The sequence below is a fragment of the Haliotis cracherodii genome, unplaced genomic scaffold, assembly GCF_022045235.1.
Source record: "Haliotis cracherodii isolate W230 unplaced genomic scaffold, xgHalCrac1.p SCAF_6, whole genome shotgun sequence".
In the NCBI taxonomy this organism is placed as follows: Eukaryota; Metazoa; Mollusca; class Gastropoda; order Lepetellida; family Haliotidae; genus Haliotis; species Haliotis cracherodii.
Window position 1 is genome coordinate 59,817,252 of NW_027266319.1, and position 13,819 is coordinate 59,831,070.

Sequence of the window (13,819 nt, forward strand, 5' to 3'; positions counted from 1 at the left end):
AGAACGACCTTTCATCCGACCAATCAGATCGTCGCTTACCAGATCATGAAAGTGACAGTCGGAATGGGATTTCTCATCATGCAACCTCGAAAACTTTTAAACGGGGTATTCCGAAAGATAATTACGAGCTTAACGACTGAATCTATTTAGTCTAGACCATATATTAGCCATTCGAGAATGTTCTTTTGTTCAGGTTTCAATTTTATAAGCGAGAATTTGCCAAAATATGTTTCGAAGCGTAGTCGTCAATTTGAAATTAGTGCCGTAAAGCATGAGAAAGCTGCCTTCTGATTGGCTAATGTCGACCTCTTGTCAGTATTTCCATTGGTCGGTCAGAATTCGCGAAAGGTCGGCCTGACGTGACCCGTAAGGGGATGTCCTCAGATCTTTGTTAAGCGGCAGCGAGAACTAATATCTGATTTTAATGAGATTAGGGCTGTATTGGGTCATGAGGAATGTTTTCTTTGTCCATATTGAGTTCATAGTTCGGGTTCTTATTGGATGGCCCTGCTGGACTGCAGATCTCTTCGTCTGAAACCTAACCCTGTGGTAGGGGCCTACGGAAGAACTTGAATACCAGATCATCCACGGATTGTTTTGTTCACTCACTCACTCACTCACTCACTCACTCACTCACGCTTCGTACATCTGACTCACTGAATGCATCTTGATACATCCGTATATTGAAGTAGAAGAATTGTACCAATCGCCAAGTTACATGTTAACTTCTCTTTACAGATGGTGTTCAACCGCACCGTGACATTGAAGGAAGACCCAGGCAAGAACTAGACAGTCACAAATGGCAAACCGCCCTGACCAGGTCATCATTTGTCACAGACAGGTCATCTCCTCTGTCCACTCAACAATTGTCAGGGCCAGCACAGCAGCCGGCACTTATTGCCACAGCAGATGCTAGTTATTACACAGAAGCAGACGACACTTTTGTCTGAGGCAGACGCCAAATTTAGGTTGAATGACCTACGATTTGATGCATCAGCCATAGCTGGCTGTTAACATGTATATTTAATGTGTTATTAACGCCCTGGTATAGTATTAGTATTTGCAGTGTTAGTCCATCATGATAATTTGTAAATTATGTTATGTGACATCTTTCTTCTTGTAAATTATTACATTCAGATTATTTGTCTATGCTCATCCAGCACATGTAAAGAATATTTTTTCAGACATTTTATAACTGAATACACAAAAAACAATATTTGGGTAAGTCATGAAATTAATCGTTCTTAGGACACATTTTTGGTTATTGTTAACTTGGTGATCGGATTAAAAGAAATTGTAAATGACTCCAGGGCATTTCATTGGCTGACCTAGCAAATATTTCCTTTTGCATTTTTGTCCATAAACAAATAAAAAAATAAGACAATATGTTAATTCTCATAATTGTACTAAACAGTGTGCACACTTAGCATAAAACTGCTGTGCTGTGTTTAAATAATGTGTACCAAGTTTTTACGTTTATACCTCCATATGTACAATTAGGATATTTTCAAGAACACTGGACAATTTCCTCTATGCAAAAGTCTCATGTAAATCAATTGTTATGCATTTTTGAATTCAAAAAGAATCTCTCTGCAAAACTGTTCGAGTCGAGTAGGCAAATCCCCCAAAATTGCTGGTGTCAAAACAAAATCCAATTGTTGAGTATATACATCGTATACATCAAATATCATTAAGTATTTCAAAATTCAACAAATATATGTTTGTACAAGTGAATCCGATTCTTAAATGGCTTCGTTCTTAACACAAATCAAGGTTTCCATTGCTGATGTTCAGTAAACAGTGTTTGAATTTAAGGATAAATATCAATGGGTATTTGTCATAATGCATTAAACGTAAATTTTTGAAAAAGAAGCCCCCCTTTTACTGAAAAATAATGACGTATACCTTCCATTGTAAGGAAAAACATTATGTGCCCATTTTATTGCAGACGAGTGTCTGAATACAGTTGGTAACTTTTATTTATTAAAACAAGCTGAAACATTTGAACACCAGTTACTGTTGAAAAAAATAATTTATCTCCTAAACATTAAACAATAATATTCTGATATCCAAAATCCCGGCGGCCAAGTGTATGTACTAACTTACCCCATGTATCGGATTTACATATCAATTTGTCTTTGTATCTTTAATTGAACAGGAAACAAATATTTCATCTGTCTAAGTTAAACATATATTTAATCAGTAATCGCAGCCACTTGTATGATCATGACTTGACACTCCAAGTGGATGTATACCTGTAATGGCAGTGCAGTCTGAGACAGTTTGTAGTAACACCAGTCGGAGCAGACGCAGTCTCAGTTGGAAGCAGACGACATCTAGTTGTAGACGCTACATCACTGGGTGGAGGGGGATGCTGTAATTTAGCATCCTATCTGTTTAATATTTTTGTCAGACTCCGCTGGTTATAACAAGTTGTTGAAATATCAAAACTGACATTTCAATCTAATTTTAATCTTCGGGGCAAGTCTTCTTCCTGTTATGAATAGATAGTATTTTTTCAGAATTTCTTTGCTCAATTAAACTTGTGTATCATCCCACCTTCCCAATCGCTGCTGAGTCAACATGTTCGGTGTGAATAAACGCTGTAATCAGTGCAGTATTAGGGAAGCATGACATGTCAGTAACCATGTGACATTTGATACTGCTGGTGAAATGGTGATGAGTAATGCTCACTCTCCCACCTTCGGGCGGCCCAGTCGTCTCGATTCGTCCCTTAGGCACGCCAGAAATAATAAAAGGGGGCACGGGTGACCAAGTTGTCTAAGGCACCCACGCCAGAAACCTATGATTGTGGGTTCGAATCCTGGTTCGCCCCGATTATGTTTCTAGGTTTGTCAGCACCATACCTGTGCTCGTGGGTTTCACCGAAGCGGTAAACGTCTGAGACCTGCATCACTTTGGGCTTTCCTCCCACATTAAGCTGACACGCTGTGATATAACTGGAATACTGTTAAAAGCAGCGTTAAACCCAACTCACTCACTCACCCACCTTCGGAGATACGGAAGTGTATGTGCACTGAGTCCACAAACATTATAACTTGAGTATCAGACAAGCATTCACACATCCAGAGCTCCAGATAACTTTTTGAGCTATTGAGTTTTAACTGGGTTATTACATTCATTACATTCATTGGGTAACCGATATATTTTCACCCATCTATTCATCACTCTATTGGGTTTTTCCCAAATTATGTAAACGTTTTGAGATTTTAAAAAAAATGAAATAATCTTCAAGATGTTTACAACGGTTCTAACTATAGGCTTGACTCGGAAAGTAAATTAGCTTGTAATTGTGTTCAGAAATTACCGGTAGCTCTGTTGTACATATGCTGAAAAAGCTTCATTGGGTATTTACGCGGGCTGTTTTCGAACAATTGAGTTTTCCATTTAGTGCATGCGTTTCCTTATGCAAGTTAATTGAAAGTAATTGGGTTTTGAATAGTTTTAGTTGGTATTTTACGCAAATACGCAGCTTATCTGTAGATCTGCACGTCACAAAAATTTGACATGATTTGAAAATCGGAAATTTATAATCTGTTATTTTACTAACAGGAGTCTGGATTCAAAAGGTTTAACAATGTCCATAGTTTTTGAAATTCAAGAAATGAGTAAAGTACTTGTAAGCCTAAGTCTAAGACTTAAAGATTATAGGTCCTTTGATTCAAGGACTACAGTGATAAAATAGACAGACACAGGCTCTTCATATACACTTGTGTGTGAAGCCCATTTCTGGTGTCCCCCGCCGTGATATTGCTGGAATATTGCTAAAAGCGGCGTAAAACCTCACTCACTCACTCACTCACTCATATACACTTGTATTCAAAATCCATCTACCAACACAATACACCTCCTGCACTCACACAGGTTAATTGTCACTCAACTGCCTGGCTAGAGCAAACCAAGATGGCCACCGTAGTCATTCTCAAATCATAGACGTCAGTTTCGTATTCGAGGGGAAGTTTCGTATCCACACATCAACACACAAGACCTAATTACTGACAGGGAATGGGGCAGTGGTTAAAGCATTTGCCCGTCACACCGAAGACCCAGGTTTGATTCCCCATGTGGGTACGATGTGTGAAGCCTCGCCTTGATATTGCTGGGATATTACTAAACGTAAAACCACACTCACTCACTCTAACATGGAAAACTTTGCCACAGTACATACAATACCCGGTCAGAAATATGTTTGATCTTACATGCAGGTGTAAGAAGAAGATGACATTTATGCATATTCCTGACTCGATCACCTCTTGAATGGCATCAGTAGCTTCCGTGTATAAGACTGTGTATATTGCAGTGTTTCTTCACATCGATGTGGTGGTAGGGAGAAATAGCTCCCTACAGACAGTGTTCAGTAATTATTGTGCAAATACTCATTACAGAATAATCTAGATAGATAGCTTTGTACCAATCTGATAATTTTCAGCATTACATATTATATAGAATAACCAATACATACTGATAATATTTTGTATAATTTATTGATATATATTTCTGTTTAGTGAGAGACTTTGATTTCTTAAGGGCCGACCATTTGATATTAAGGTTGGTTGGGTGGGGTGGTGGCGTCATAATTAATTTGTCCTTAGGATTGACCTGCCTAATTATATTGTTTGTTAGACATGCGGAATGTCTTTAAATAATGTTCTGTGATGTTATACATGGCCCCTTTCACCGACGAAAAATGCACATTTTGAATCAGTGACCAAAAGAATATTTCATGTCTCTAATAAAAGGGGGCACGGGTGGCTCAGTTTTCTTAGGCACCCACTCCAGAAACCTATGATTGTAGGTTCGAATCCTGGTTCACTCCGATTATGTTTCTAGGTTTATCAGCACCATACCCATGCTTATGTGTTCCACTGAAGTGGTAAACGTCTGAGACCTGCATCACTTCGGGCTTTCCTCCCACATTAACCTGACGCCTTGATATAACTGGAATATCGTTAAAAGCGGCGTTAAACCCAACTCTCTCACTCACGCTAATGAAAAATCCCAGCCTCCCAGAATATTAAATGTTGAGTCCCTATGATCCAGTGTACATGTAGGCTTTGTGTTTGTAGCTTTGGTTCAGGGGGGCCAGAAGTAACGGCTTCTGCTAGAACAGAACAAGTTAGGGGTAGTGGGGTAGGGTATTGTATTAGTATCGTATTATTGTCATGTGATGTAGTGGGACATGGATAGTGCGATACGATGAATATTGAGGCTTTGTATAGAAAATGAATTAATGAATAGAGGCCAAGGCAACACGCCCTAGTTGATTGATCAACAATAAGACATTTTGGATAGCAGAAATACCAACTTAGACATACGCTGTAAACAAACAACTATGTATTCCACATCACTGTTTATTGAGCAGCACTTGTTACAAGTATATAAACAATGTCATTCAAACATTTATTACATCCTGTGAATTGTCACTGCTGGGGTCAAGACAAGCGTTCTACTCACTCATGTCATCACTGATCACACCTGCAAGTCCAGACAGACGCCACCCAACACGGTGTCTTTGCTCTTTGCGACTGCATCGAAGGCCGACACGAGCCAGCACGCACGTATTGTTTTAGCTGAAGTACTCTACTCAGCGCTAATAAGCGTGCTATTTGGTAAGGTTGGATTAAGGTGTAGATTCTCCTGTAAACCTGACAGAGGACATTTTGTTTAGATATAATCCACTGATGCTTGAGAGGAGGGGATGTCGCATTTTGGGCTAGGGGCCAGCGGTCGCATCCTTTTGGAGACGCATTAATTTCACGTTTTACAGAATCTAAATCAGCTGCAAGATCAGTATGATCATTGTTACATCATTTGTGCGAATTGCCGTCCATAAAATACTTGTCACAATGATAGTTTGCCAAACATATGTGTTATTGGTTTGTGAGTGATGATATTCTGGTTAGGAGGTGTTTGATGAACTGATTGTGATACTGTACCTGCTATTGTCACGATGTAGCAAAGTACATTGGCTGGCACAGTGGGTCCAGTCATGTAAAAGGCTGCCATTCACTGTGTCGACTTGCATCACAGAATCTTGTCTGTCTTACAGACCCTGATAGAAATATATATCAAATACAGCCCATGCAAGTCTATAATGTATGGCAAGTCTAGATTACTGCCTCCGAAAATGATGAGAGTCACTGGGCTCCCTTTTATTATATTTTTATTAAGATAACTGAACAACTGTTTTTTTCTGTACAATATGTTCATTTCAGAGACTAGATGTTAGTCTAGCCAGAATGCTATGGCCATGGGTTTGCATTGTTTGCCCTGAATATGTTTCTAGGTTTGTCAGCACCATACCCATCCTTGTGTGTTTCACCGAAGTGGTAAGCATCACTTCTGGCTGTCTTCCCACATAAAGCTGACACATTTTGATATTACTGAAATAACTGAGGCCAAACTGATTCCGTTTCCAGTGAGATGGCCTGGTTAGGGCGGCCTTGCTTTATGTGTGACATGTTGTTCCCGGTTCTGCCTTCTCACACCTGGCATAGACAATAAACTACCTGAATCTGATTGTGTCTGTCTTGTGTCTCTGGATTGTGTGTACGTGCTTTGGTGATGTGTAGAGGTGTGGATGTTGTGTAGAGGTGTGTACAGGTGTGGGTGATGGAATGGGTTGTGTGTAAAGGTGTGTACAGTTGTGGGTGATGGAGTGGATGACACTGGGGTTGAGGTGAGCTCCTAATGGGCTTGTCACTGCAGGAGGGGAGAACTGCCACCATGATGGATATAGCTTCAAGAACTATACAAGATTAACTTGTAAAATCAGTTTGACCACACCTACTGATTCTGCAATGAGGCAAGATGCTTCCATAATGTTTAGGTTGTTGAGTGGAGTAGAAAGAGCTCGAAGGTGCTCCTGTCCCTGGAAGTTAAACTGTAATGCTTTTAATGTGATTTAAAGATAAAACCAAACATGTATGTAGGATTGGTTTGGTTTGTTGTTTTACGCCACACTCAGCAATAATTCAGCTTATTGACGGCGGCCTGTAAATAATCGAGTCTGCACCAGACTATCCAGTGATTGACATGATGAGCATCGGTCCACGTAACTGGGATACAATGACATGCATCAACCAAGTCAGCAAGCCGGACCACCCGATCCCCATAGTCGCCTCTTACGACAAGCATGGGTTGCTGAAGACCTTTATCTTCAGGGTATGTAGGAAGACTGGCGTGTGGCAATATTGCACAGAGTCTTTCGTTTAATCAAAATTGGTGTCATCCGTAAACCGCTAGATTTAGTGGCTCAGTTATTTTATTTCATCTTAAACCGAGAGTTTTCTGTAATTAAACAATAACTTTAATAGATGCCATGACAGTTATGGTTTATAGTATGACACACTATATTATCGCGATATCGATACATCTCGTAATCCACACATCCCTATCGACTGTTTACCTATGCAAATGTTAGCACGAAATTTCATTGCTGGATCGAATACAGAAATCATTGCCGTATGTCACGGCTAGTCGCAAGTGTACACGCGTTGCCTTTCTTATGTTAGTTTCTGGAATGTTTTTGAAGTGGAATTCCATCTCATTAAAATCAAACCTTAGTTCTCCTAGTTTGTTTAGCGGTAGCGAGAACTAAGATCTGATTATAATGAGATTGCACATATCACACCACAAAGAAGCCATATCGCGATAATATGGAGTTACCCACCCTTGGGTCGCTAACGACAGGTACTTTGTTTACCGAGCTCGATAAAGAAAATCAGTATCGATCACTCCTAATTGATGTGTCATAAAAGTTGAACAAAAAATAAGAGACTCTTTCCGTATGACATATTTAAGAGGTTAGTAAGTGCGCCGTTACGATCCATTATAAATTAACTACCGCGATAATATAGCAGGAAACCTACATCAAGTGATTTTGTTTCCAAATTGCACGAATAATCTTGCAGACTTTCACAAAAAGAACTTTGGCCTATTCTTTAATATTGTTTTACAGGAGGGGATGAATTTCAAATTGAAGCATATTCTTTCAGTGTTTGTAACTATATTAATAAATATATTTTGTGCATCCAATTTGTAAAATATCATCCACATCAGAAATGACATCAACATTTGCATAATGCTTCCCGGAAATCAGACAGTGCCAAGTCTGGGCTGTAACCGATCAGGATCGACTGTCTTTTTCGTTTTTGAATCTGCCTGTGCAAAAATGGCATTTTATGCTCACTAAACATCCTGGTCTTGTAACGATGAGAACTGTAAATGTATTTACACCATTGTAATTGATGGCCATGGGGTTTCCTGGATGTAGAGTTATTATTGGAGACATGAACTCAACATATAGTCATCAATAAGAAGTAGGGGTCCAACCAGACAGAAGTGAATCATCATAATTGTGGATTTTAATGGCCTTTTTTCAAACATTATATCTAATAACATAAAGGCAGTGATATTGTGTTAAACTTCAGATGAAACGGAGTGGTTGGTAAATATATTTCCCTAATATTACTAAAAGCTTGAAAAGGCTGTTCAAATTTCAAAGAGTGGCTGCCCTTTCATCAAATTTTGACAGCACGTGACTCACAACCGCGAGAGGACCATAACTTCTGTTCACATTAAGTCCGTAGCGGGTTTTTTCCAATCTTCAAAATGTCGATGACTTCCCGTTTCTTGACTCTCTGATTTTCGACATCCATCATATTAATGGTACCTGCAGAAGTAAAAGCCAAAGAAACATCCATTCACTTTTCAAACTTTTGTTGTTGGAGACAGACGCCTACGATATGTACATGGGCTAGCCAGCATCATAAAAATTAAAGACTGACTCCACTCTCTGACTTGAGAAGACCGCCTCCGTGGTCTAGTGTTAGAGCGTCCGCCCAGAGAGCTGAAGGTCCGGGGTTCGATCCCCAACAGCGTCATACCTAAAGACGTTAAAAGATGGTACTTGTTGTTACCCTGTCTGGCGCTCGGCATTAAGGGGCTAAAAGAAGGACTGGTCGGCTCGAAATCAGTATACTGTGTCTGAGTGGGGTATTCATGTTAAACTGCGGCATGGTATCTCAGTGAGCTAGCACTATAAATCGGCATCAGTCCGGACTAGTACAAGCAGCCACACAAACACACACACGTACATGCACGTCGCTATATAAGTGCGATAATCTTGGACGCGACGGTAAACCCCATTTCACCTCACCTCTGACTTGAGAATCAAAAACCTTCAATATTGTTCGGGGTTAAATGGTATACGTTTGTACCGGTGTTTGAAAAAGATCATATACATCTGTGTCGCCTCTGTTACTTTTTTATGTTTTTCATTTTTTTATTTTTTTTTTTGCTATCAACAATATTTTAGCTCTATGTCGGCGTTCTGAAAATAATCGTGTAAGGAACAGACATTACAATGACTGACATCATGATAATCGATCCACACAGTTGGGATACGATGACGTACATCAACCAAGTCAGTCAGCGAGTCTGACCACCCGATCCCGTTAGCTGCCTCTTACAAGCATGGGTTGCCGAAGACCAATTCTACCCAGGATCTTCACCGGGGCGTCTCTGTTACGAAGAATGTATAATATAGGCCGGGAGATTTAAACTGTTTACTCCTCAGCCTTAATTTCTGTGATACTTCTTTGTTTGATGTTTTAGGCCGCTCTCAGCAATATTCCAATATAAGTCAATATTATCGTGGGCGGTGGCATGGAGCTCATTTTCCCGAGGCAAGTGAGTTAACTGACTATAAAAGTCCAGTTTCCACCCTTGCCGAACTAGGCTGGTATGATGGAGTTACATTTTGGCTGGACTAACGAGTCTATGCATAGTCCATTTAAAATCGTGCACCGAAATCGAAATCCGGTTCGTAAACTCTCGTGCAGATTTCGGTCGATTGCAGGATTTGCAAAACATGTGCACCGCCAACTTGTTGTCAGCAGATATTTTCCAAATCCTTTCATGTTTTTAATCAAGGTGCTCAAGTGATTTGATGCACTTCGCGATGTAAGACCCGTTTTATCACAATATAGATCTTGATTATCCATCAGATCGTCCTGACTTGGCGCCACCATTTTGTGTGAAGCAAACGCAAGTGATGAGAGAGGTGGAATCTGATTGGTCCATACGAGAGGCTTAAAAGGGACATAACTGGTAATAGCCACTGGTGGCACTACGATCGTGTCCAATAATTCCAGCCTAGTTTGGCAAGGGTGGAAACTGGACTTTTAAAGTCAGTTAACTCTCTTGCCTCGGGAAGATGCATGGAGCTGTGCAGAGCTGCATCTCTTAGCCTTGTCAGCTGCTCGTGGGGGCAGGACCTTCTTCGCAGCGATCTTTGTCAGCTACTGCTGTCGTAACCCATACTTAGTTCTGGTTCTGTTTGCAGCATGAACATAAACTGAAGTTGTGACGAGTAAGATTGAACAGCCTTTCATCACCTGCCCCGATGGCTCAGTGGAAAACAATCTCATTAAAATCAGATCTAAGTTCTCGCTACCGCTAACGATCTGAGGACATCCCATTACGGGTCACATCAGAACGACCTTTCGCGAACTTTGACCGACCACTGAAATTACTAACAATAATTCGACATCAGCCAATTAGAAAGCAGCTTTATCGAGCTTTACGGCACTCGTTTCAACCTGCCGACTTCCATTTCAGACTATGCTTGAAAAATATGTTGACACAGTTCTCGATTAAACTTTTGAAAACTAAACAAACAAACATTCTGGAATGTCTTACATATGGTTGAGATTGTATGGCAGGTTGAGATTGTATGTTTATCCCACGGAAGCGAGAAATAGACGATGACTTTGACGTAATCAGTCGTGCGGGCCGTAACTATCTTTCGAAATACGCCGAGTTATCTTAGTTCTCGAACGACTTTTCATCCAACCAATCAGAGTGTCGCTTACCAGATCATGAATGTGACGGACGGAATGTGTTTTCTCATCATGCAACCTTGAAAAAATTAACAGAGGGTAATCCGAACGACAGTTACGTTTTATTTTATTATTATATCCATACATAAGCCATTCCAGAATTTCTTTTTATCAGTTTAATTTTTTTTAATCGAGAATACGTCAAAATATGTTTCGAAGCGTAGCGCCACTTCTCGTCAAGAGGAGATTTTCGACATATGGCGACGATACAAGGATGGATATCTCTCCCTGACCCAAGTACTCTCACAATGTTCGGTTGTACATGGGCCAATATTGTGAACACGATGAAGGTGACGATGGACATGCCGACAAAACTGTATATATAGATGTTATCACGTGAGCGTGTTTGGGGATGGTAAATATCCTGCATTAGGAATAAACATTGTATTTAGCGAGCCTTGGCCGATGGTTAATTCTGACCGCCGAATGACGAGGGCGACGCCATGTTTGTTTATAAACAGTGAAAGTAGTCCCTACTTGACCTTTGATATTTGTATCTCTATCCGCATATGACCCCAACGGATATCGTTTTTATCCGTTGGCTTTATCCTGCCGAGAAACCTACCCATTATATGATAAATGAACATATGTACTTATCTGTGAAAACAAGAAATACCATGTTAATACATCACATGCTTTCAATAACATGTAAATACAACAAATACCATGTAAATAATCCATATATATTACTACAAAAATCGTTGTTATCGTTATTAAAAATAGAGGTGCCGTTTTCGCCCGACACATAGTAGCCGTTTTCGCCAAATGCGGTGCCTTTTCGACAGAGAAATCGGTAACGTTTTGCTGAGGTGCCGTTTTAGCCTGCACCCGGTCAAAGTTCGCGAAAGGTCGTTCTGACGTGACCCGTTATAGGATGTCCTCAGATCTTTGTTTGGCGATAGCGAAAACTAAGATCTGATTTTAATGAGATTCTATACGTACCGAATTAGATAATGCTGCCATTTGTTTTAAAAATGCACATTACTTGAAGAGGCACAGTTCGTTTAGCAGTATTATCACAATACTCACGTTACCTAGCGTGAGTAATCTGATGAATCTACGATTTGGTACCGGTGAACGTGTTACGCACAAACTTCATGTCGGATAATCCAATACGTTGTAGGATGGTGTAGAGGCACTTATAAATCGGTCGCAATACTGTTGCAGTAGTTTACCATTATCGCAGTAGTGTCACAATTGTGTTTCAGCTAACGCGATAGCAATGCAACAGTGCAATATCCCTCTATAGTCATCGATAATTACGACCAGACATCATTCGTTTGGCGTGTTAGTATCATTACTGGCTTCGCGATCATCTGATATTACACTACATTGTATTTGACATTAACACGGGTTCACGATATACAGGAAGTTGAAATAGTACAATGTACTCTGCTTTTAGCAGAGATTTTTATGATTATGGAAATGGCTTTTGTCAGTTGTATTTTAAAGACCCAGGCAAACTGTCTGTCTTGGCTAATTTTATTGACGCCTCCATGATGGTTGTCAATTACCGGAATCGTAGGTCTTGATCTTGAGTGAGTGAGTGAGTTTGGTTTAACCCCGTTTCAACATTATTCCAGTTATTTCACGGCGTGTGGGAAAGCCAGAAATTGTACAGATCATAGATGTTTACCACTTTGGTGAAACCCACGAACCACGAGAGTGTGTTTATCTCTACTGAAACATTGAATTATGGTGCTACCTTCCGTGTCACATTTGAATGATTGAATGGTGGTCTTCCGTTGTATTCGGGGTGGTCGGGTAGCCTAGTGGTTAAAGCGTTCGCTCGTTACGCCGAAGACCCGGGTTCGAATCCCGACATGGGTACATTGTGTGAAGCCCATTTCTGGTGTCCCCCACCGTGATATTGCTGGAATATTGCTAAAAGCGGCGTAAAACCAAACTCACTCACTCACTCCGTTGGATTCACCCGCTCGTATACGTCAGCGCCGCCTTTATAGCTAGGTAGCCATCGGGGGCTCCTGTCAAGCGCTGCTTATTCCCAAAACGGAACTTCAAACTATCGTGCTATTATAACATCCCTGGGTTCCCCACATATATGTCCTATCAGAAAGTTATGTAGCTGTTGTCGTGTGCAGAAATGTAAATCCAGTGTTAAGTAATCAGATCACGTGATTCTTTAGGTCTTCCAGTCTTTGGGTATCGCTCGATGGCTTCCATGAATGGGATTGGGCGTTTCCAATGTCTGACAAGGCATGCGGCGTTGTATGCCTGGCGCTAGGCATTAAGTGGGTGACACAAGAGCTGGTCCGTTAGGAACTAGTATACAGTGTCTGAGTGTGGTATCCGTGTTAAAATGTGGCACGGTATATCAGTGGGCTAGCACTATAAAGCCGGGCACTAGTCCTGACTAGTACAGGCAGCCACGGTTGTTTCCAGTGAGTGATTAGACTTGTTGACCCCGTACCCTGTTGATCACTGATCATTGTTGCTCACGCCATTAGCCTCTGGTTAACAGAGGCCTATCATATGATACAGCGGCGTAAAACAATATGATTTCCAACTTAATCCAACACACCAAAGCCGGAGAACAGCGTCACATCAATCTTTCCTCCAAATTCAAGCTGACACGCCGTGATATAACTGGAATGCTGTTCAAAGTGGCTTTGACCAAGACTCACTCACTCACAAGTAGAAGGTGAGGTGAGGTGAAATGGAGTTTAACGTCGCGTCCAAGATTATTGCACTTATAAGATAATATTTATTGCAGAAACGTTCCATTACGGGACAGATGCAATTTTAAAAGACAAGACATTATGATTCATATATACATATATGCAGACATACATAATTTACATTCCTGTAGACACATACAAAAACAAAATAATCAATATAACATATTTGATGATATTTTTATACATAAAATGTCA

General features: G+C 40.5%; 1 protein-coding gene across 1 annotated transcript in view; it reads left to right on the forward strand.

Annotated features, from left to right (window-relative positions):
• Positions 1 to 6,534, forward strand: part of LOC139444626 (glutamine--tRNA ligase-like) — a 96,092-nt gene extending 89,558 nt beyond the window's left edge. Inside the window, exon 23 of the mRNA XM_071225540.1 lies at positions 739 to 6,534. Coding sequence (XP_071081641.1) covers positions 739 to 789 — 51 coding nt within the window. The 3' untranslated portion in view covers positions 790 to 6,534. The remainder of the gene's footprint in view (positions 1 to 738) is intronic.
• The last annotated feature ends 7,285 nt before the right edge of the window (positions 6,535 to 13,819 follow it).